The sequence below is a fragment of the Panicum virgatum genome, chromosome 9K, assembly GCF_016808335.1.
Source record: "Panicum virgatum strain AP13 chromosome 9K, P.virgatum_v5, whole genome shotgun sequence".
NCBI classification, from domain to species: Eukaryota; Viridiplantae; Streptophyta; class Magnoliopsida; order Poales; family Poaceae; genus Panicum; species Panicum virgatum.
In genome coordinates, this window is record NC_053144.1 from 19,063,461 (window position 1) to 19,087,393 (window position 23,933).

Below are 23,933 nucleotides of genomic sequence, written 5' to 3' on the forward strand. Positions count from 1 at the left end.
CGTCATTCCCGTCTTCGGTTCACCCCACGATCGGGGCGGTTGCCGACGCCGGACGTGCGCACCCACGCCTCGAGCATTCCGACCATCTCTCACATCCCTAACTGCTCCGCCGCCGCGCCACTCCTACGCCCCCGCCGCACCACTTCTCCACCGCGCGCCCCTGCCTCCTATGCCGCCACGCCACGATCTCCTCCGCCCCGAAATGCTCCGCCCGAACCCGCTGGGCTGCCTCCAACTCCGCCTGCCGCAAACTGCTCCGCCCCGATCTGCTCCACCCCAAACGCGAGCCGAGGCGGAGGTGGCAGGAGAAGCGTTTGCTGTCGCGGCCTCACGTTTTGGGGTTCGTCCCCGCCCTCGCTCCCCAGCTCGAATCCCGTAGAATCCCCGGCGCTAACCCTAGCCCAATGCAGGAGGCGGATCGCCCGGGAGATCGCACGCGAGGTGGTGGTGGAGCGCCGGCGAAGATGACGGCGCCGTGCGGTGGTGGGGACGAGCCGTCGCCGCCGCCGGCTGCGGCAAGGAACGACAATGAAGTGGCTCAACCAGCGCGGCTAGAGGGGCGCGGTGGCGACCTTCTTCATGGAGGTCTTCGACAATGAAGTGGTGCCGTCCACGCTCGGCAGCATCGCCCCCATCCTGCGCGTCGCCGTCGAGATTGAGCCCGAGCGCCCCCGCGTGGCCTACCTCTGTACGTGTTTCAGTAAGACATACACAAGCTAATTCATCAATCCCCAATGATTGCAGCCAACTAAACTGGAGAAAATCAGTTCATCCGTGTTGTGATAAATTATTTGCAGTGAGTTCCTGTTCAAGCTATATCTTAATTCTGCTTCTATGTAAATATCTCTAATATTAAGTTGTCTTTTTCTAGCAGTCCTTTATGAACATGTTTTTATTGCAATTTTCAACATTTACTGGAAAATTTAGAATAATTTTTATTTGCTTAATTCAGGATTGAAGAAGGCTATTTTCAGTTGATAAAAGTTACTTATTAGGAGACTTTGTTTATAACCATACATGATCATTTCAGATTCCAAAAGGTGGGGAACATCCTGGATTCATCCATTAGCGATGTTTGGAATTTTTCTGCAGGTGCAGAGGGTACCTGCACGCCGAGAGCATATTGGAAAGGGGTTGGGAGTACTTGCATTGGCTCCAACAACAACATAGCCTTTTTTCCCAAGCAAGTTGGGGTAGGCTAAAGATGAAACCCAAAAGAAATAAAGATCATGATTCAGTCACATTGATAGCTAGTCTCCAAGCGCTCCTATCCAAAGCTATCTCTTTAGAGATATTTCAATCCTTAAGGTCTCTCTTAACCGACTCATCCCAAGTCAGTTTAGGTCTACATCTACCCCTCTTTACATTATCGACCCGCTCAAGAATCTCACTACGCACCGGCGCCTCAGGAGGCCTCCGTTGGACATGTCCAAACCATCTCAGCCGATGTTGGGTAAGTTTCTCCTCAATTGGTGCCACTCCGACCCTATCTCGAATAGCTTTGTTTCGGACTCTATCCCTCCTTGTGTGCCCGTAAAACCACCGCAACATGAAGCCAAACAGCGATGGACAAATGAAGCCTATCACCAGCAATAATATGATTATGAGCTCGACTGAGGTGAACTTCACAGTTTCCTTCTTCCTCTCTTTGTCTCCCTCCACTCACAACAGCTCCAGCAGTGATGGTCTATGAATTGTGATATATTTGGGTGAGGGATTCAAATGCCCACAACGTCCATAGCCTGGTCGATTTTGATCTTGTGGGATGCAGGTCTTAGGATGGCAATGTTCAATGTAGGTGTGGACATCTTTGAGACTATTACTCTATGCTCTGTTGTTGTATCACGTATTGATAACAATTAAAAGGTCTGAATAGTAGTTTATTTCTAGATGTGCAGCTGGTCTCAAAAGGAGACTCAATACGTCAAAGTGGCTGGAGAGATCTTGATTTGAATGCTTCACCAAGTTTTTTTTTTGAGTAGAATGCTTCACCAAGTTTTGGAAGTTAAAGATTTCATCCAAAAGATAATTTTTACTACTCCAACAAATTTTGGATGTCAAAAAGATCTATAAGGGATTAACTTCAGTATTGCACCGAGTTGTATTTGTCAAAGCTCTATGAGAAATGATTTTAATGCGGCAGCAATTCTGGAGGTCAAGCATTATTAGAAGATATATTGATATGAATCTGGAACTTTAAAAAATGGATATTGCTCTATGAATATGTTGATAGCTTTTAAAAAATCAGTAAAGAGCGTACGCCCGTTGGCGCCGACGAGCAATATGTGCGGACGAGTGGGGTCGCAGTCCCGGCACTCTCGGACACCCACTTCAATTGGTGACAGCCATTTTAAGTTGCTCTGCTTCACATGATTGTGAGGAAATGATTCTGAATAAATGGTTGTTTCTCTCGTCAAGCTCGACTACCCCACCAACCATCGGCAAGCACCTCACTGCTGAGGAGATTTCCGCACAGGTGACTTATAACTCTTCAATTCTCAGTTACTGGATATGCATTTTTATAGTGAGTTTGTTCTTAATGCAATTGGGTAAATGTGGTGTGGTTTACATAGACATTCTGCCAAGAGGGTATGGATAGATGCTATGTTTGTTGTTCACTTGTTCGTCAATTGTATATATATGGAAAAGTTATCATAGCTCTTGGACCTGGCCAATTACTTGTGTTGGTATACACCATACAGGATTTTGTTTGTCATGCGATGAGATAAAAGGTGTGTTTAGTTATGGAAAGATGTTTCAATTTAGAGACATTTTGATTTTGCAATGGATAGTCCATGTTAGAATCCTTAACATGCTCTGGAGTTTAATCTCTTGGAGAGTATTTTGATTGCAGTCTGACAAGTGGCATTGTGATATGATTTATGTCAGCGGCGACGATTGTTTGAAAATTCATTTGCTTCAGTTAAGCAATTGAGTTTTTGTATTCTGTATTTCTGTTTTGGAAGTGTGAACTTTTGAATGTGTATAGAAGATGACATCTTATCATATGCATGTTTACTTTGAGTACCCACCAGATAAATATATCCAGAATACTTATACTTGTAGTCTTAGTTGTTATACATTTGACTTATCCTGGTTAATTACCACGATAGGTTTTTGGGAAATTGGTGGAGGATGCCTCAAAGTTTCTTAATGGTTGAGGATGCCTCAAAGTTTCTTAATGGAAAAATTACAAAAGCAGTGATCACAGTCCCACCATACTTCAATGATTCACAAAGGGCAACAACAAAAGATGCTGGTCGTATTGCAGGACTGGAAGTTCTCCGTACGTATTATAAATGAACCAGTTGCTGCATCATTGGCCTATAGTTTCAATAAGAAAATAAGTTGTTAACCTAGAGGGACTAATTATTATATCTATATATAAACAGCTAAACGGGTTGCAGAGAGAAATAGAGATGATGTTACAGATCTGTTACATGGTTGGTGGGCAGTCTGTCACTGCAGCTGAAATAAAGTTTGTGATCCTGAAGATGAAGATCCAGTGTTCTAGCCACAACTCGTATAACTCTCTTCTTTGTTTGACAGTTTATCTATTTATTATACCAGTCACAATGTATTTTACTATTTGTCTCCTTTTCAGTCATTGATGTTAGCCCTTCACAAATTTAAAATATATTCAATTGATAGTAAGCCTATGCTTATATTCAGCTTAAGAAATTTAAAATTTTCTTTACAGAAGCTCAAGTATATCTTGCATCCGAGCATCAGTTACTTCAAATGGGAAAGCAGAGCTTGTGGTGCCAAAGCTACTGCAGAGCTCTGCAAAGGGTATCATAGAGGACTCTCTGCTTGCTAACTGAATTTGTTGTCATCTAACACTGGACCAAGTTGTTGCAGTCCAAGATATTTCATCGTTGGACAAGCAATTTTAGTCAGTACTGTTACAATGAGGGAAGGAAGGAGACTGAACTGTGTTATTATATTGAGAGAGGCCCAAAGTGCTATATATACAAGAGTTGACCCCAAACCCTAGACTAGTACAATGACTATAATACCCTTAACACCCCCTCTCAAATGCAACGTGAATGCAATGACGTTGCATTTGGAGAGTTGACACTAAGCACTAGATTAAAACATAAACATGAAAATGATACATCCAAAGTCCGAAATCGAAGATGTCATCAAAGCGTGCAACTCTTGAACTTGTCGATGTTGATGATCTCCTCCACAAGAGGGTATTGCCTTCACAACCGTACTTCAACAAATAGCCCGAGTCTTCACAAACCAGTACATCAACTCCTCAAATACGAGCCTTGCTTTGGAGACTCGAACTTGACAATAACTTGAGATGTGTCAAACCAACCAAACGGAGAGGAGAATGAGAGATCACTGCTGCAAGACGGCAAGCAGGAGGATGACATGAAGGTGATGACGACAAATAGACGGCCATTGGTCATGATGTGGAGCAAAACGGCTCCGAAAGGGACCAAGAGGGCAAAGGTCGCATCAACAACGATGAAGATAATTAGCTAAATCGACGTGATTTAACTAACCATAAAAATAAAAAAAGATATTGGCTGACTGGCAATGAAATTGTGGACATGCACGGCTTTAACGAACTGAATGAGTGTATGTGGACTTGGATCGACACTGACTTGGATGAATGCAACAGAAACACTAAGACGCTAGCAAGCAGACAGACAGTAGCAGCAGCAAAATATGGAGATGATCAAGCAGCAGTTAGCAATGACAGGATCACCAAATGCAGCAGAACAGAGCAGAGGCGCACAGCTTGGACACCACAGCACTGCAGCAGCAGAGCAGAGCAGAGACAGAGCAGCAATAGGTGGAGGGGCGGCGGCACGGGATGAACTGCAGCAGGTCCTCTGTAAACAGAGAGAACAGAGGAGGGCGGTGACGCAAGGACGAGCCGGCAGAGACAGGCGCCACGGAAGGGCGGTGAAGAGGACGACGGGCCGGCGGCGACGGGCGTGGACGGGTAGGGACGGCGTGGACAGGCGCCGCGCGATGGGCGCGGACGAGGGCCGCGCGACAGCCGATGGAGGCAGCGACAAGCTATTCCGAGCGCGAGGACGAAGACGGCCGACGGAGGAGGCAGAGGCGGCCAGATCCGCGACGGGCAGGGCTTGTTGCTCCCCTCCCGCGACCGGATCGACGACGGATCCACGACGGGGACGGCGTGGACGGGCGCAGACGGCGCGAACGGGCGCAGACGGCACTGGCGGGCGCTGCGCGACGGCGCGGATGGATCCGCCGCAACGGGCGGCGGACAGGATGGCGGCGACGGATCCATGACGGGCAGGGGCTGCTGCTCCCCTCCTACGAGCGGATCGACGACGGCGGGCGGCAAATGGCACCCAATGAGGGGAAAAAAGGGAAAGCTGCTCTCTGCTGCTGCTGTGACTCAATAACTAAGAAAGAATGGGTTTGGGGCTGGAGGATGCCACCCCCAGGAGCAAGACGAAGCTCCCAGGGGCAGCGCAGCGGCGATGACGAGGGTGGCGGACGGGTCTCAACGCTCTGTTACAATGAGGGAAGGAAGAAGACTGAACTGTGTTATTGTATTGAGAGAGGCCCAAAGGGCTATATATACAAGAGGTGACCCCAAACCCTAGACTAGTACAATGACTATAATACCCTTAACAAGTACATGTCTGATCCAATTTTTTATCACCTAGATCTTGATGTTTGCAGATGTGAGACCTACTGATATCTATAAACATTGACAAGGACGTTAAGTTCTTGTTACACCTGCGTGCAATTTTCAGCATTAGTTCCATTCAGTGCATTCTGGTTCAAGTAGTCGTAATTCATTAAGTATTTAGAGTCATAAGAATATTGATGGTGTTTTCATGGAGTCAGGTGCCACTTTCTTTTCTAATCTCACTTGGTACTGCTTCACGTTTCTTCATATTCAGAGCTTTGATCTACATCTCACCTTTCCTGAAAATGTTTATGGAGACCACTATACACATGAAGATTTGTGTTCTAAATGAATATAGTTAAGCTTTGGTGTCAATTTGTTTCTTTTGAGGAAGATGAGTCTTAACCCAAAATGATTTCCCAATGTTTTGTTTAACAAATATTGTTTTTAACTGATGAATTGAACTTTTTTCATCTCTGTCACCAGGATGTAGTCACTTTGCATCAATCCAAATGCTGTGCTGAGTTTGCTCCTTGTGATATCCCCCTCAACATTGTGCTGACCTCTGGCCCTTCATCAGTAGAGTTTATTTGGAGAACTAGAGTTCCAGCCAAGTGTTTTTTTTTTCTTCTACTGCTTTGTAGACACTGGACAGTGGTGAGGCTGCACATGCATGGTTTCCAAGACAATAGTGATTGTGCTTCATGTGCTCAAGACAGAGACAGTGGAACAATTATTCTGCATTGTCCATTCAGCAAAGAAGTCTGGTTCAGACTTCTCAGGATGGCAGGTTAGCAGATCCTAACTCTTACGACTGAAATCTGAAACCTCATTCACTAAGTGGTCGATAGCATCGGGGAGGCGTTGATAAGAATAACAGTAATGCTTCCAATTGCAGCTTTAATTACTACCAGTGTTAAAAAAGTGTTACTGAAACCATCTCTTGGGACCCCCTCCCAAGTCCCAGCAAGTCTAATCAAATCAGAAAGAAATACAGTATGCCTTATGCCATTTGGTAGCCATGACTTTAAAAATGTGTTTTCTACTCTGTATTTTTTTTTGTATTGGGAGCCATTATTTTAAACTATTCTTTTATATGCAGAAAGATATCTGGTTACAAGTTAAACCTTACTAAATTTCTTTAAACCATTTGGATGTTCATTTATTTTATGTCAATAGTTTGTTGTCATGAAGAAGAATATTTCTCATATATTAGAAGCTGAGCCTCATATATGTATGATTGGAATACTATGGTCAGATTTGAGCATCCTCCTCCTTTTCTGTATATAGAAGCAAGAGCTTTGCTCAAATGTGTTGAAGTGAGAAATATTCATATTGTGTCATCCGTGGAGGCATGAGGGGCCATGGCGGCAGCCTTGGTAGCTCTGATGCTGTTGCAATTGTGACTTGGGAGGGCAAAATAAGATAGTAATATTTTTTAATAAAAGAGAGAGATGGATTTATGTGTGAATAAATATTTTTTTAGTCTCACCTTGCTTTGTCATATTTTCCTTTTCTTTATCGATAGGATATTTGAAGTCAGGATACATGAAGCTTTTTTGTATTTTCAATTGATCTATACTAATATAAGAAGGAGAGAAGCATGCTTGGTCAGGCCTGCTAGCTTGCCCTGTAGGAAGAATCTAGATATATTCTTGTGTTTGAAATATTGACGATCGAGCAAACATGTTTTCTTTATATACTTGCATTGTACGTGTATGGTTCTTTCCAAACAAAAGTATGCTTCTTCGGTTGATCCATCAATAAATCTAATACACGTATTAGTTGCCTTGTTTCTTTTTCTTTATCAGTGACCGAGAAATTATAAATGTCATTTGTATTACCCTTTTCCTCTTATTTTACGTATTTGTACCTGTTTTCCTTGTTTAACTTCATTTTTCTCTAATAATGCTTCCTCTTATGATTTAGTTTAAGGTGTGTTGCACTTATCAATAACGCAACACACAGCATATACAATTTGAAAAGCTTGCTAGATGCTCTCGCAGCTGAATCGTGGACAACAGCAAGAGTATCTTGGAGCAAAGCTTCTCAATTGAAGAAACAAATGTATGGCCAGCACGCTCTAGCAAGTTGTGGGAAAGTTAAGCATACGGATCTATGAAAATTCTAAAATTGTATAATTTGGTGGTGTATATATTTTTGTGTTTTGTTTGATCTTGCCTTGGCGTGTTATCTAAAGCTTAATGCCTGTTACTCTTAATGACTCAAAATATATCAATGTTTGTGGAGTTTCATGGTTGAGATATAAGATAATGTTTGATGTAACTTTTTAGCAGCATTATGTAATAACAAAAAATATTTTAAAAATATTTTACTGCCTGTAGCAACGCACGGGCACTCCACTAGTTATATAAAAAGGAAGTTTACATCCATCCCCTTACAAAGGAGCCCTCCAAGAAAAAGAAAATTACATTGCAATCCTTTTAGAGAAACTCCCTTGGTCCTCGTCGTCGCTGACGGCTCCGCCGCTACTCGAATTCCTTTCCATCGCCGTGGACAGTGGAGAAGAACACCGAGGAGGAAGCTCGAAGCTGATACCCGTGCAGACGAAGCATCATCATTTTTGAAAGGCAATGAGTGGCGCAACCAACAAGTAGCCACACACTTGAGACGATGAACGCACCGGCATACTGCCAACCGCCTTAACCTCGCCACAACATTTGGGATCCGTCACCAGTCGCCTCCAAGGCAGATGCCAATCGACGAACACCAAAGAACCCAAACAGGGGAACGAAGATCCAACCCGAACATCCGAACCGGTAGAAAACAAACCTCACAAGGTCGTCGTCGGAGAACACGCCGTCGCCTTCGCCGGAGACGCCTTGGAGGGACAAAAGCACCGATGGCCACAAAAGCCACTGGGAGAACTATACTACTATCTAACTAGCATATTTAGTAGGAAAATACACAGATCCGCCGCCAATCCGTCCGATTCCCCTCCTTCTCCGACGCCACCAAGGATGCCGGAGCCGAGGGGGCAGTCGAATCGGCGGAGGAAACGTAAATCGTTCTGGATTCACCGAGAGGACTTTAGCAAGGGGAAAGAACGCTCCGCATGCGAATTAAGCCAGTCTCAGTGGGAGTTTTATGGACACAGATATCTAGACGGGAAACTAAGTACCTGTGCCAGATGAGTTTCATGGTGATGAAACTCTCCTGACATCCTATGAAACTCCATTCTTCTCTCTCCTTACCACGTCAGCAAAATTGATAATATTTAATATCATGAAATTCTTCATCTTTCTATCTCCTTACCATGCTAGCAAAATTAATAATATTTAATATCATAAAATTCTCCACGAGACCCGGCTAAAATTGACCTCAGCAGACCGAATCCTGCTCTGCGCAGTCTGCAGGCCCCAGGCCGCGCCCAGCAACAAAAACCCACCAGATCGCGCGCGCCCAGCCCAACCCCCGCATGCGTGCGGCGCGCCCGGGACACGGCACCGCCGGTTCAATGCACCGGTCGGGGTCGGGGTCGGGGTCGGCGCGCACGCGTCTTCCCTTCTGGGCCAGCCAGGGTTCGGTGCTCTGCTCCTGGAGCAGCGGGGCCTGTTTCAATGCAAAGGGCCAGCGCGGCGGCGGATCGTGGTCGTGATCGCGACTCGCCATGGCGTTAGAGTTGGATCTTGGATGGAGGTAGCGTGGTCAATCTAGTGCTAACGTGATGATGTGCCTACACAGACCATGCGATGGCAAGATATCAATGCATCTGCTGAGCCTCGGTTGCATATGATTGGGTTTCGAGCACACTAGCAATAGGTTTGTACTTTCTCAGTCCTAAATTTTTAATCGTTTTGATTTTTTAGACCTTATTTAGTTGCACCTCGTAAAGTTTTTGAAAGAGAATCTTTGCACATTTAAAATATTAAATATAGACTAATCACAAAACTAATTACAGAACTCGTTTGTGATCTACGATATGAATTTATTAAGACTAATTAATTTATCATTAGCACATATTTACTGTATAGCAATTTATTGTCTAATTATGGCTTAATTAGGCTCATTAGATTCGTCTAGTAATTTACAAGCAAACTATACAATTATGTTTCTTATTTCGTCTAGATTTAATACTCTATGCATGTGCCGCAAGATAGTTTTAAAACTTTGATTTTTGTATCTAAAAAGGGGTGTTAAATGCGTAGACTTTACCATGCACCTAAAAAACCTATGAATCTTAAAAAGCCAAAACTACTAATAATTTGAGACGGAGGCACAGTGGGAGAACTCTTATCATTTGTAATTTTTCTTTATTATGTCTAGGAGCCGTTTATAAGCTAAGAATACTGTAAAACTTAGCTATATCTTTTTTTTGAAACGAACTGGCAGGAGAGCTGCCTATTATATTAATTAGAAGGGAAAAGTCTACAACACTGTACAAAACGCAGCCTAAATACCGCGGAAGCAAAGCAAGACAAAACTTTACGCTTAGCACTTAAGCTCTGCTTATAAAACTTAGCTATATCAGTCGAATAACTCCGAGAGTTGGATTCTGATCTTTTTTTAAAACGAGACAGGACTGAGAAAGTTGGAAGTACACATAGGAGTATAGGACCCATCACAAATCATACTAGCACTAGTTCTTCAATATTGCTGCGAACGTGTTGTTCCTTCTTTTTTTTAAAAAAAATAGTTGTTTTATTAATTTTGAAATCCTTACACTGAGATGATTAAAAAAACCATGAAAATTCATTTCTTTATTAAAAAACAAACGAAATAAGAGAACTTGTGCTTGGGCTGTCCAATCAAACCTGAAGAAATAAATTTGGTCTGGTTTGCCAAATTGGGTCGGATGAGCTGAGAGGGGCCTCTGCTTCAGGTCTGCCGGGCCAGTGATGGGCCTCGCCTCTCTGCTTCCGCTGTTTTTAATTTTAATTGACCCGCAATATTTATTTTGGCCGGGCCTAATCTCCTTCTCCTTACGACGAAACTTTGCCGGAAACTCAAGCAGGGATTGGGCCACGTCGCCTAAAATCCTAGGCCGCTAGATCTTCCATCCATGGTGAAAACTAGGAGCGCAGACCAGCAGGGCTTTTGGCCTCTCTCGACGCTCCGCGTACGTCCCCTACATCTCATCGTCTCAGGCCGTCGGGCAGCCGGCAGACGAGCTTGTTCTTCGTCACGGCCCCTCCCTCCAATCTCGGAGATTCTCGCATCCTTCCGATCAGCAGAGCTCTCCGGTATGCCTCCGCCCCTGAGGCCTGAGCCACTTGCCACTTCCCTTGATCCCTTCTCATACGGGCCTGCGCGTTGCCGCCCCCGCAACTGGCCAACTACAACTATACAGGGAGGCGCGGGGAGGAGCTCTCCATGCTCCACTTAAATCATAAATTGACCCATCATTTCCTCGACTTGATACTTGACATAGAAGTGAATTAATTTCTTTGGTACAATATGTGACTACAATGGACTCATAAATCCTGCAAGTATTGACTTGTTTATGGCAATTCTGTGAACCAAATTTGCAGTTGCCTCGGGAGATTCATTTTAGTAATTTGCTGAATTTTCTCCGGTTCACTTAAGTATGTCATGGTTCTGTACTGCATCCTTTCCATTGCAACACTAATGCCGAAATTATAAAAATCAAATTGACAGTAATAACCTTAAGTTACTGGGAAGGCGCTGCAATTTGAATGGAATTTCTTTTTGAAACACCGATTTGAATGGAAATCATTTGTTGGAGATACAGGTATTTAATTATGATACAACTTTAATTGCTTACATCATCATCCTCAGAGCAAAACGGTTGAAAAAAGTACATGGCAAAAGTCATCTGAAGCTTTTTTTCCAAAAATTAAGTGACATGCTGCAAATTTGTTATACACACATATTTATGAAATAATGCCCTGAATTAAATATATTAGTAATTTTATTGTTCTGAGTTACTTCGTCACTATGCTTGCTACTCTGATTCTGAGAAAGTAAGGGGTAGGGTCGCAATAGGGCAAAACGCAACAGGAGACTTGCTATCGATTTGGTCCCCGAGATTCACCTCGCATCGACAGCCTGAATAAGATGATGAGATATCTTGCCAAATGTTCACGAATGATAGGAGAATATGCTATGCATGTATAACCTTTTTGTGTCTTGGCTGAACTGAATTTGGCTAAATCAAAGGGTGACCACCGCCCTGATCATTCTCCCTCTGTCGGCTGTCGCTGCAACATCAGGAGCTAGGGGTGCAAACCATTAGGTGCACCTCCAACCCTCTTTAGTTTAAAATATTGTGGTTGGAGGTGTCCCTAAGGGTCACACATTGGCACCCTTGTCTGGAGCTGCCAGAGCTAGCTAACATGCTTATATTCAGAATTGCTAACAGGTCGTTTCGGTGTCGATGTATGTACATGGGGTTCCATGATCTAAGCTAGCTCAAATTGTAAACCCAGCACGAACATCAACATTGGTTTAATGGTATCAACACTGGTTAGTTCAAAGGGTGGCGCGCCAACGCCGCGCCCTGGTTTTCTAGTCAATGCCGAAACTGACGGCACGCAGAGTACCAAAGCGTGACCGCGAGGCAACATGGGGAGAGCGTGCATGTGGGATTGCAGAGGTTGAAGGAGCCTGTAAAGTGCTCGTTTCCTCACGTATGAACACCCGGCTGTCTGCTCTCCCCCTCTTGAGAGGACGTGTGAACACCCTCTGTATTTATTGCGAAATGCGATGCCGGCTTGGACGACAATGACAGCGCAACGACGAGATTGTATGCCCTTGATTTCGCTGACGAGTGGAAGCTAGCCTTGTTTCGATTTGTTCTAACTTCGACTTGTGGATTGGGATCATACAAATTTGCAGTGTCATCTTGGGAAATAGAGAAGGCAAATTTGCAGGCAGGCAATGGGCTGCACTTGCAGTGAATTAATAAGAAGAAAAAGGAGAGTAGTTTTTTTTTCCCGGTGTACAAGTAGATATACTAGCACGTGTTTCATGGCCGTGTCTTTTCTTTCTTTGTCTTGATTGAGACAGGAGAGATTGGTCAGTGTCCGCATGGTCAGGTATTCTAGGCTTGTGGGTACTTTCTCCTGTCTAAAGTACTACTCCCTCCATCCCAAATTAGAAGTCATTCCAAAAATTTTAGAGAGTCAAACTATCTCAAAGTTTGACAAAATTATAGTGAGAAATATAAAAAATTATGACATCAAATAGGTGCACTATAAAAATATAGCTAATAAAGAATCTAATGATACTTAATTGGTATCATAAATGTTATTATCTTATTATATAAATTTGGTCAAACTTAAAAAACTTTAACTCTCCAAGATTCTTGGAATGACTTATAATTTGAAATAGAGGAAGTATAAAGAAACAGAGATACGCACCCCATGAGGCCATGACCCATGAACTCTAAGCGTGGTAGTTGTCAAATATGCATGTGAAATAAGCAGAATAGATAAAAAAGAATTACACAATATGCATTCGCTATATATTTAATTACAAGATCGTTTCAAGGGAAAAGCTAATTGTATTTTAGAAGTCAACGGGAGATGACAGTTTCCCACCTGAATAATTGCATTGATACCAACAGAGTTGGAAATGGCGGGCACCAAGCACCAAAACTAACTAAATTAGATGTTATATTTAGATATAAACATAATCGTATTTATCAAAGAAAAGTCAGATACATTAAAAATAGGCTTTGTCGTCTACAAATTGATGCCCCACGATGGCCCCGGCGAAATACTGAAGTACTATTGGTAGATGACAAAGATAGACCACTCAATGCGGGAATTCTGAACTAAGCATCTTTCATAATCACACCATTAAAATGAAGTAACCGCCAGTACCTTGTACCACCTACAGTAAGTTTGAGCATTGACATGTTCTGTAAAATTGGAAGTACAACAAAGAAACTTCACTCGTAAGTCAAACTGGAGTGGAAATTGAAGTGGACTATTGTTCGTGCAAAAAAAAAAAACTGAAGTGGAAACATGGAAGAAAAAGAGCTCAGGTGTGATGTAAGAGTATTATATAAATGAATAATGGCTATGCAAATTCTTTCAATGGTAAAACCTTGAACATTGCTTACTGCTCCATTTTCTTAAAAAAAGGTGTATTCATTTTATTAGGGGACCCTGACTGGAAATTCAATACAATAACCATACTGACTAGGACCTTATCCCTGATAAAAAAAATTTAAATTTATACATAAGTTTTGTAGTATTGAAAATAAGTAGAGCTGCACCATAATAATCCCATTAAGAAATTTCCATTCTGCTTGTTTTTATTTGAGAAAAGTTCTCTCCTAGAAAAATCATCTGCCCAACCTACCTAGTGCTGATATTGGTCTTTTCTTTCCTCGAATACGCACGAGAATGCACATCTTTATATTAAAAAGTTGAAATAGTTTTGAGTACAACATGATGCAATCCAGTTGGATGCGCCACGCCCCACATGCCTAGGTTCTATTCATGAGCTCTTTCGTCAGTCATAGGGCAAATACTTTGCATAAGTACCAAGAATTTAATTAGTTATTAAAAATAGAATCTGAATTCACCTTGGCAATATCTCCGGAGCCAGAACAGAAACATCACTATCAAAAACTATTTTTTCACACAAGAAATAAAGCCAGCCCATACCAACATAAAACGTCCAGGAAACTTTTGCAGCCAAAAACAAAACCGAAAGAAAGTACGGCCCCAGTGCCTAACCTCAAAAAGTCCCCTTTTTCCCACCACTTCTCCGTTCTCCGCCCCCCCCCCCCCCCCCCCCCCCCCCCCCCCCCCCGAAAGCAGCAGCCGCCATGGCCGCCTCCTGCGACCTCCTCGACGTCGACCCGCTGGAGCTTCAGTTCCCGTGTAAGCTCCCTGCTCCTAGGGGGTTGCAGCCCTCCCTCACGGCTCTTCTCTCGTCTCAGATTATCTCCGACTTCCCTCCCTCAATTTTTCAGCTGATTCTTTCGTGACTTCTTGTGATTGCAGTCGTGCTCTACAAGCAGATCTCCTGCCCCCTGCGGCTCACCAACAGGACCGACAGTACCGTCGCCTTTAAGGTGGTTCACAGTTGATTTGCGGTGTAAAACCCTAGGGAATTTCTTTCTGGAATCGCGGGTGGCTTCATGAGGGATTCTTTTCTCTTATGCTTTTCTTGGCGCCCTTGTGATTTGTGTGGGTAGTAGGTCAAGACGACGAGCCCCAGGAAGTACTGCGTGCGGCCCAACAATGGCGTCGTACCCCCACGGTCCTCCTGCACAGTTGTAGGTAACGTGTTGCTGTTACTGGACTGGCCACAGTTCAAGAAACGGTTCAATTTGGGAGACTTTATCTTCGGTAAACTTTGCTGGAGAGCTTTCAATTTTTTTAAGATTTTTTATGCATCCTGTGCTCCTGCAGTTACGATGCAAGCACAGAAGGTGGTGCCTCCGGATTTGCAGTGCAAGGACAAATTCTTGGTGCAGAGCGCGATCGTCAGTGATGGCTTGTCAGCCAAGGACATAACCTCGCAGATGGTAGTACTAGGATGTATTCTTTTTAGTTTGATCTATGGCTATAGTTTGGTACTGAATCTGTGGTTTGGTGCCTGCTTCCTAGTTCGTGAAAGAAAGGGGTAATGTGGTTGAGGAGGTGAAGCTGAAGGTTGCTTATCTGATGCCACCTGAACCACAATCAGAGATTGCAGAGGAGCACGATGGTTTAGAGAGAATTTTAGTGCCTATGCAGAGGAATGTGGACGATGGTTCGAGTGACTCTGCATCTTTGAGATCAGCTGAGGTAGGGATAGCGAGCGTGTAGAATGTTCTTTTTCTGTCCAATATCTTTATTGCTGCAAGTTTATAAGAAATCGAACTAATGATTTTCCTAATATTTTTACAGGAGGTGGGATCACCTGTTGGACGAATTGTGAAGAGTGAGGAGTTCCTGAAGGCTGCAGGACCTGCTCTGGTATGTGATATATGCATATTCTTTGTTCTACACTTTATATTTTGTGCCATGATTATTAAAATTTTGGTTGTATCTGTCTCAATACTAGGAAACAAAAGTATATCCGAGACCTGCTGAACAATCCAATCAGGTGAGCTTGTATTCTGTGTTGACTGTGGAATACTGAAGGTTTTCCATACGTCTAGGTAGAATCCACATTTTACAATGGGATATTAAATAGGAGAAACCCGTTATGTCCCTTACTGACTCTTTCATTCTTTGAATTTTATTGCTCAGAAACAATGGGGGATGTAATAGCAGGTCTTGTGAACTATGTTTTACGAATTTTTTACAAATTCTATTTCAGTTCATTTTTATTGGAATTATCTACATGGAAGTTTTGCATTGCACATAGATAGCCACTTACAACGTTTATCTTGTTACTTACTCTAGTTACTTTTCTTGACTATAATTAGGGTTATTTGCTGAGAGCTTAATGTCATTTTATTTTCATTGTGTTTCACTGTTTTGTAGTTCGATACAAATCATGTAATTGATATTGGTAACACGGTGCTCTTTTAGTTTAGTGTGCGCTTGAAGTATTTTACTAGTGATTGTTTCAGGATTCAGTTATTTGTTTGATGTAAATTTGATATATTTGACATTTCTTGTGTAGTTTTTCTAAGCTGAATATACACTTGTTTCTCATCCCAGTTGTCAGCTATAATTGCAAAATTGACTGAAGAAAAGAATTCTGCACTTGAGCAAAATAGAAAGCTTCGAGATGAATTGGTGAGTATTCGGTTGAAATCGTGTGCTTTTTCGTGGGTTGCCATTGGCACCTTAAGTAGCAGGCTAATGTATGTGACAAAAATGCTCTCTTTTTTATTAACGGAAGATGAATACACACACAAATACATGTTCAACCTGTAAATAGCCATTCTCTAGGTCCCTTTCAAAAGGGCTTCAAGTTGCATAGCTGAAGCTGTATATGAACATTAGTTTACTTTAGTGCGTTCAACTATTACTTCTCTTGGTAAGGGATTCTTTGAAGGACGCTCATGTATATCAAAACATAGCTATTACTGGCGAAAGGGGCATATATTTGGACTTGAACACAGTCAAGGAACCATTCTAGACGATTAACCATTGGAATTGGTAATAGCCATTGAACACTTCAATTTGGAGCGAGTTTTATCACAAAAAAAGCTTGAATCAAACTAATTTGTGAATATTCATGTAGTAGTGGACAATCTTAACTAATTCATCTTAACGATGAATTAAAACTATTAACAAAATCTTCAGTGCTAAGGAAGGAACTAAGGAGATTTTCATATCAGATTTCATAACAATAAGAAGCCTTTCACCCTAATTGGTTGTAAATTTGTTTAAGGTTTTATGTGGAAGAAATATTATACTGAATTCTGAGTTTCTGAGAACTGCTATGAACTTTGTTGAACTCACTTGAAGATGGTTACATCTGTTGTTGTGACATGCAGGAACTTGTAAGGCGTGAAGCCAGTAAACAGCAAGGCAGCTTCTCGCTGGTTCTCTTAATAGCTATCGGGCTCCTGTGCATCATTCTGGGTTATCTTGTAAATAAATGAGAATTTCATAGTCTAATTGGGTACTAGATATGGTAAATAAAAGGTGACATATCATGTGATTCTTAGATTCGTCGGCCAGCTGCCAATGCTACGAGCCGTGCAACAGCACGAACGTCAAATTGACAAAAGTGGGTTGTGAGTTTGATCCTTGATGTATTTTAACTAATCACTGTAAAAGTGATTGCTCTTATTGTGTTTGATTTCTGTATCAATCCCCTTCAATTTATCAGCTACAATTTATCACCTCTAGTCTTGACTCTTGACCATTCTGCTGGGTCATGCCTGCATCATGCCAGCGGGGCACAGGTGCACGGCACAGCTTGTATATTACTTACTTTCAGGATACACGTAATAGATGTGTAAAACACTCAACAAGTTGCATATATCTAACACTGATAAGAGTTCAGAATTTCGTAAGTCTGTACGCCAGGAAGATTATGACGTCTGTTACATGAGCTGCTAGTTCGCTACATTCTTCGTTAGAAATAAATTTATGTGGAATCTACATTGTAAGCTCCCAAGGCACCCGAACATCATACAAACTCTTGCAGCCACATGCATCATGTGCTGTCTCAGGCCAACTTCACTATGTGACTTTTTCTAAGGGGGAAGTTCAGTTACAACCAAGCCAATTCAGAATAGATGCATAAACATTGCTAAATGGTTCAGCAGATGATTCAAGTAGCAGCAAACCTTCACCAAAAAAATTCAGTTCTAACGCCATCCACCAACTAATGGTAGAGCATGCTGTTGAGCCACAAGATGCTTAATATTTCTGAACCACAATACATAAAGACCGCTCAAACTATGAATTTTCAATTATGATTAAGAATAAATTGCTTCGTAATCAGCCATCACTATCAATATCCTTGTTTTCAGTAGAACCATGAACCAATGCATTCAATGGATTGCGAAGACTATCATCTTGCTAAAACAAATACTTCAAGAGTATGTCAGTTGATTACAACAGCACCATGAACCAATGCATTCAATGGAATGCAAAGACTATCATCTTGCTCAAACAAATACTTCAAGAGTATGTCAGTTGATTACAACAGCACAAGATTCTGCTGGGTTCGACATGATGAGAGAAAACTAGCACAGAACAACACACATATGAATAAAGAAAACAGAAAGCCTGAAAAGAAGCTTTACAGAAACACCAACCAACATGATTAGGGGCAGTCAGGAGCAGCAGATTAATAAGCAGAGCTGAAGTATCAGAAGTATAATGCTACCTCCACCCTGAAATATAACTAGCTAGAATCCTTTGTATTGCAGGGCAGAGGTAGTAATGTTTGCACTAGGATACAGGACCGAAGAAAAAGCAAATTACACATTTGACAAATCCATATTCATACACTCACTGCTCAATCAGAACATGACTTGGGTGCATAGACTTCTCAGTTTACTACATGTTATCCGTTGTGCTCCAGTCTAAACCTTGATGCCTGCCTGATGCATCATGAAGTGGCAAACTGCTCACAAAACAACACTCCTGGCAGTAGGATGCAACATAACTTGTAGATATGTTTTAGGATGCTCTAGATAGTACTCAACAAGTTGAAGTTATCTGACATTGATGAAACTACAAAAAAAGCAAACAAAGTCTTTACATCAGGAAAATGTAAATAGCTTTACAAGCAAACATCTCTAGTGTTACATGAGCTGCTAGCTTCACTGCATTTACCGTGAGTATTTTACAAAAGAGAATCCCACATAAATTGGTTTGTCAAAAAAAAAAAAAAATCTTGCTGTTACTAATCAAGATACTCTTTAATTGCTCACTGAGTATCCTTTCCTTGGCAAATGAACAGTGTAATTCTTGCTGCCACATGCAATCATCTACATCTACTTGATAACGTAGTCAGGTCATATCCAGTTCCATGAGTTATCCTGTGGAAGATGTTAGCGCGCCCCACTTAGCCAACCCGACCATAAAACCCAGGTGTTATAGTGGGAGGGGTGGGGGCTTTTATCCATAGTCCATCATTCCCCCTACGGCGTGCGAGCCCGGCGTAGCCCGCAGCAGGTTCTAGTGCCCGGCGTAGCCCGCAGCAGGTCTCAGCACACGAGAGGCGCAGGGGAAATCGCGCAGCGGAAATGCGTGGCCGGGTGGGTTCGAACCCGGGACCTCGGCTCTGGTACCATGTTAACGCGCCCCACCTAGCCAACCCGACCATAAAACCCAGGTGTTATAGTGGGAGGGGTGGGGGCTTTTATCCATAGTCCATCAGAAGAGAAAGATCAGTCACAAAAATAAGACAATATTTCTTTTCTTTTTGAAAAAAAAAGTTACGAAAATAGACTGTCGTTGTTACATAGTTCGATTGACCATTTAAGTACAAGTAATATTCTCAAAAACTTCAGTACAAACAAGTGTCAGTAAGAAAGTTGAATAAAGTTCTAACTCCAACTACCAGCAATCAAATTGTTCATTGTTGAAAGCACAGGATACTCGATAATTCTAAACCACAACACACAGCAAGCTATTCCAACCCAAGATGCAAAAGACCAACTACGAATTATAAAATTCGGTTCACGATCTGCTACCAATAACAATGTAGTATTACTTTTCAGCAATATCAACAGTATGTATTCTGGAATATGGAACACCCCCCCCCCCCGGCGTTCCAAATTATAGGTTGTTTTGACTTTTGTAGATCTAGATTCTAGACATGCACTCCCTCCGTTTAAAATTAGAGGTCGTTTTTTAATTTTCTAGATTCATAGTTTTAGCTATGCAACTAGATATAAAATTTCTAGATACATAGTAAAATCTATGTATTTAGAAAAACCAAAATGACTTATAATTTGAAATGGAGGGATTATCTAGGTGCATAGCAAATGTTATGTATCTAGAAAAGCTAAAACAACATATAATTTGGAAAGGATGGAGCATAAAACAAGGAAACAAATAGAAAGGAGTAAAATGCACTGGGGGTCCTTAAACTAGTGAGGGTGTGTCAAGTAGGTCCATGAACTCCGAAAGTGCAAATTGAGCCCCCTAATCTATTTAAGTGTGTCACTAGAGGTCCAATCGCCTTTAACCAGCGTTGATGGCCTACGTGGACTACCACGTTCGGTCCTACGTGGTCTTGGAAGTTGCAGGAGCGGGACATATATGCATATCACCCCCTCCCCTCCCACAAAAATACCCATTCCTCCAGTATGTTCCCTGCCCTTCATCTTCGTTGCCGTCGAGGCGGAAGGGGCGATTAGGGCTCCGGTGCAATCGAGGAGGCATCATGGGCCTTCTGTAGCCGCGACTGGGCTAGCTCTGCTCCCTTTTGATCTCCGATGTGAACTCTGGTGGTCGCCGCTCTCCGACCCTCGCCGATCACCAGAGCCCTAATCGCCCCTTCCGCCTTGACGGCAACGAAGATGAAGGGACAGACTGGAGGAATGGGTATTTTTGTGGGAGGGGGAGGGGGTGATATGCATATATGTCCCGCTCCTGCAACTTCCAAGACCACGTAGGACCGGAGGTGGCAGTCCACGTAGGCGATCAACGCTGGTCAAAGGCGATTGGACCTCTAGGGACACACTTAAATAGATTAGGGGGCTCAATCTGCACTTTCGGAGTTCATGGACCTACTCAACACACCCACTAGTTTAACCCCAGTGCATTTTACTCAATAGAAAGCACTATTTTTCAGGAACATCATCCAACCCAACATGATCAGGGGTTATCAAGAGCAGCAGAAAAAAAAATTAATCAGAAGAATGCTCATGTTTGAACAAAATCACATGATCAAATAAAATAATCAATCCAAAGTACACATGAGGCAAATCCATCTTTATACACTGAATCAGTAGAACCAAGAACATGCCAGTCATGACCAATCGGCCATCTATGTTGTCATTCAAATTTGAACAGCAGTTGGTATTGCACAATAGGTCAAAATTAATCGGGCACTGCAATACTTTTACCTTCAATAAGCATTCTCTGCAATCCTGCACATTATACCATGAAAATCCTCACATCACCGAGCCCATCTGCATAGACGGAACACAAAAAGATTATCATCATACAAGCATAAAAACAAGCCCAAAATGCTAACTAAAATCATCAGAACAAATCTTCCACCATGATGCTACCTCGACTGGCGCCCCCGATCAGCCTGCCTCTCCTTCCTCCCCGCAGCAGCCAGCACAGCACGCTCACGCTCCTTCTCCTTGGCCTCCCTCTTCCTTCTCTCCTCCCTCAGCTCCTCGATGCTCTTCTTCCCTCCACTCCTCTTTCCCCCGCTCCCTTCCCCTGCGTCTCTGGCCCTGCCCTCCTTGGCTGCTGCAGCCGCCGGGCTCGACATGTACCAGGGCACCGCGACGCCCTTGCCGGCGAGGCCGTAGCCCAACCTGTACTTCTCCTCGTCGGGCCCCACCGCCCTGACCTCCTCCTCCTCCTTCCTCTTCTTAGGGTTCTTCTGGTTAGGGTTGGCGTCGGGGTCCCGCTCACGCGCGGCGCCCCTCCCGCCGCTGGCCGAGGCGAGCGCGGCGAAGTCGGCGGCGGGGCCGGACCTCCCCGAAAACAGGTTGATGTGGTCTCCGTCGGAGACCGGGGACGGAAGGGCGTCCGCCGGACCCTCCGCCGCGGCGCCGTCGGGAGCAGGCGGGGCGGTGGTAGAGGGCGGCTCCGCCTGGACGAGGCCCCGGTTGCGGCGGAGCGCGGCGAGGCGGAGGTCCGACTCGCGGCGGCGCTCGGCCTCGCGCTGGAGCTGCTCCTCGCGGGCGGCGGTCGCCTCGTCGTTGCGGACCTTCTCGCGGTTGTCGAAGTTGTAGACGTTCCACCGCTTCTGCGGCAGGATGTTGAGGCCGCCATGCCCGCCCATGGCCGCCTGCGGAAATTCGCGATTGGGAGATTCCGGCTACTCCTCGCCGGTCGCCGCCGCCGCCGCCGGTGGGGAGAGATGGGTGAAACGAGGGATTATCTGCTGCCCCCCACTTGTTTCTCGCTATTTTTCCTGCGCGTGTCGTGTGTGGTTTGTCCGTTTGTGTCGTCTCGGTTTACGGAGGCCAAGCTGTTCGCTGCGGGTTGGGTCCCAGAAGCAGTTTCTTTCTTCTTCTTTTTTTATAATACGTTTCTGTATTCCATAGTCAAGGAAGACCTACAAGAACCCGTAGAAATACAGAACCATACGCGGAGGATACATGGATGGCTGTTTCCGCCAAACTACGGAAAGAACCCTAAAAAACAGAAAATTACAACGGCACCCCTGGATCCTTCTCAAAGCAGCCTGGCTCGTCGCCGCCGGCCGACGCCGCCAGAGAAGAAGCCGAGCGCCCCACGAACCGGAGGAGCCCCATCGCACGTTGGTTTTGTTGGAGTCGCAGTAGCAAAAGCCATCGGCGAACGCACGTCGACCGGGGGCACACCCCAACACCTCCGATTCCTGGATTGAACCACGCCGCTGACGACCGCCGCCGCCGAGGGGAAATCGGGCCAGATCCAGTCGCCAAACATCCGCGGCACCTGCAGCCATCGCTGCACCCTTAAAACAAAAGAAGGCCAGCAGCCACCCCATCAGGCAGAAAAGGGAAACTCACCGGCCTCAAGCTCCGAAACGGATCTCCCCCGACCTCGCCGGTCAAGCTGGAGCAGAGCCGCACCGGGGCGAGGAAGAAGCCGGGAGACTTTATTCCTCTGCGCCGCCGTCGCCATCGCCTCGCCGACGCCGCCAGGAACACCATGTCGCAGAGGACCACCACCCCCCCGGTGAAACCTAGCTGCGCCGCCGACCACCGACGGCAAGCACCACCTAGGACTAGGGTAGAAACTATCTATCCTATATACACCCGCACGTCGATTCCCCGGCCCCGCACCATCTCCGACGCCACTCTGGCCGCCGGAGACTGGGGAGGCCGGCGAAATCGCCGCTGGGAAAGCTTTCCGCCTCCCTTTCGCCTTGAGCAACTGTAGCTGGGGGAAAAGGATGGAAGGACCGAGAGAGGACGCGTAGCGGCTCCAGTTTTGATCCCCAGAAGCAGTTTCTCCCTCGTCTCTCGACGGCAGCCGGTAGCTATAGCTATAAATCGTGCCAATCCTTTTGAATTCCAAAAATAACCAATATAACATCAAAGAGGTGTTGATTAAGTATATGAGTTATTTGGATCGGTACCATTACAACTTTTAAAAATTGGAAATATGCTACTACAATTCACTATATTGGAGATATGGTATTAGGATACATCTTTTCCCCGCTTGGACCCACCTGCAGTGTATCTCTTCCTTGTATTTTACCGTATAGACATTTTTACCCCTGCATCTGGCGCCCTATTTCGCCGCAGCCGTTCGGCTTCGTCTGGAGGCCGCGCCCTCCCTGCCTCGCCGCCCGCACCCCACGTCTTCCATGTCCTCACGGGAGGCCCAGCGGCCTCGGGCAAGGTGGGCGCGTCCTCCAGGGCGGGGCGGCCCGGCGGTGCTGCTGCCGCCTGCCAGGAGTGGTGGTGCCGCGGCTGTCAGGTGTCATGGCCTCCAGGCGGCAGGCGCGGCAGCCAGGTGGGCCCGTGCGCGCGCAGCGTCCTCGCAGGAGGCGCGGGTGGCGGGGCAGGGGGCGCGGCCTCCAGACGAAGCCGAACGGCGGTGGCGAAACAGGGCACCAGATGCAGGGTAAAAATGTCTATACGGTAAAATACAAGAAAGAGATACACTGCAGGTGGGTCCAAGCAGGGGGAAGAGATATCCTAGTAGCATATCTCCAATATGATGAATTGTAGTAGCATATTTTCCACTTCTGAAAGTTGTAATGGTACTAATCCAAATAATTCTATGTATAGAAAGTTGTAACGGTACTAATCCAAATAATTCTATGTATA

At 44.6% G+C, this 23,933-nt stretch overlaps 2 protein-coding genes and 1 long non-coding RNA gene across 13 annotated transcripts; 2 read left to right on the forward strand and 1 right to left on the reverse strand.

Moving 5' to 3' along the window:
* Positions 1–7,882, forward strand: LOC120650568. 8 transcript variants are annotated; one of them, XR_005665673.1, is made up of 6 exons: positions 1–340; positions 411–2,476; positions 3,114–3,286; positions 3,393–3,523; positions 6,116–6,419; positions 7,559–7,882. It is a non-coding gene; the product is annotated as an uncharacterized LOC120650568 (long non-coding RNA). The 8 variants fall into 8 exon arrangements; XR_005665674.1 differs by having other exon boundaries at positions 7,636–7,882; XR_005665678.1 differs by having other exon boundaries at positions 411–1,794; positions 1,891–2,476; positions 6,116–7,882.
* A 6,418-nt stretch (positions 7,883–14,300) lies between these two features.
* LOC120650569 (vesicle-associated protein 1-2-like) lies at positions 14,301–17,364 on the forward strand. Its single transcript, XM_039927741.1, has 9 exons — positions 14,301–14,448; positions 14,572–14,642; positions 14,769–14,850; positions 14,983–15,098; positions 15,181–15,360; positions 15,463–15,531; positions 15,620–15,661; positions 16,225–16,302; positions 17,010–17,364. Exons 1-9 carry the CDS (start codon positions 14,394–14,396, stop codon positions 17,115–17,117), a joined length of 801 nt encoding a protein of 266 aa, XP_039783675.1. The 5' UTR covers positions 14,301–14,393; the 3' UTR covers positions 17,118–17,364.
* Positions 17,365–18,213: 849 nt separating this feature from the next.
* On the reverse strand, positions 18,214–22,110 carry LOC120650570 (leukocyte receptor cluster member 1-like). 4 transcript variants are annotated; one of them, XR_005665681.1, is made up of 3 exons: positions 21,219–22,109; positions 21,051–21,116; positions 18,214–18,705 (listed from the first exon to the last, which is right to left on the reverse strand). XR_005665681.1 is itself a non-coding variant. In XM_039927742.1 (2 exons), the coding sequence occupies exons 1-2, from the start codon at positions 21,947–21,949 to the stop codon at positions 21,104–21,106; spliced, it is 744 nt and encodes a 247-aa protein (XP_039783676.1). In that variant the 5' UTR covers positions 21,950–22,108; the 3' UTR covers positions 20,832–21,103. The 4 variants fall into 4 exon arrangements, 1 of the variants encoding a protein (XP_039783676.1); XR_005665680.1 differs by having other exon boundaries at positions 18,239–19,013; XR_005665682.1 differs by lacking the exon at positions 18,214–18,705 and adding an exon at positions 19,292–19,333 and having other exon boundaries at positions 21,219–22,110.
* Positions 22,111–23,933: the final 1,823 nt, after the last annotated feature.

Excerpts from the sequence above, each read along its gene's own strand:
- LOC120650569 (XM_039927741.1), top strand. The coding sequence starts at position 14,394 with ATGGCCGCCTCCTGCGACCTCCTCGACGTCGACCCGCTGGAGCTTCAG. Across the intron at positions 15,532-15,619 it reads AGGCTGCAGGACCTGCTCTG|GAAACAAAAGTATATCCGAG; the intron begins GTATGTGATATA and ends TCTCAATACTAG. Across the intron at positions 15,662-16,224 it reads CTGCTGAACAATCCAATCAG|TTGTCAGCTATAATTGCAAA; the intron begins GTGAGCTTGTAT and ends TTCTCATCCCAG.
- LOC120650570 (XM_039927742.1), bottom strand. The coding sequence starts at position 21,949 with ATGGGCGGGCATGGCGGCCTCAACATCCTGCCGCAGAAGCGGTGGAAC.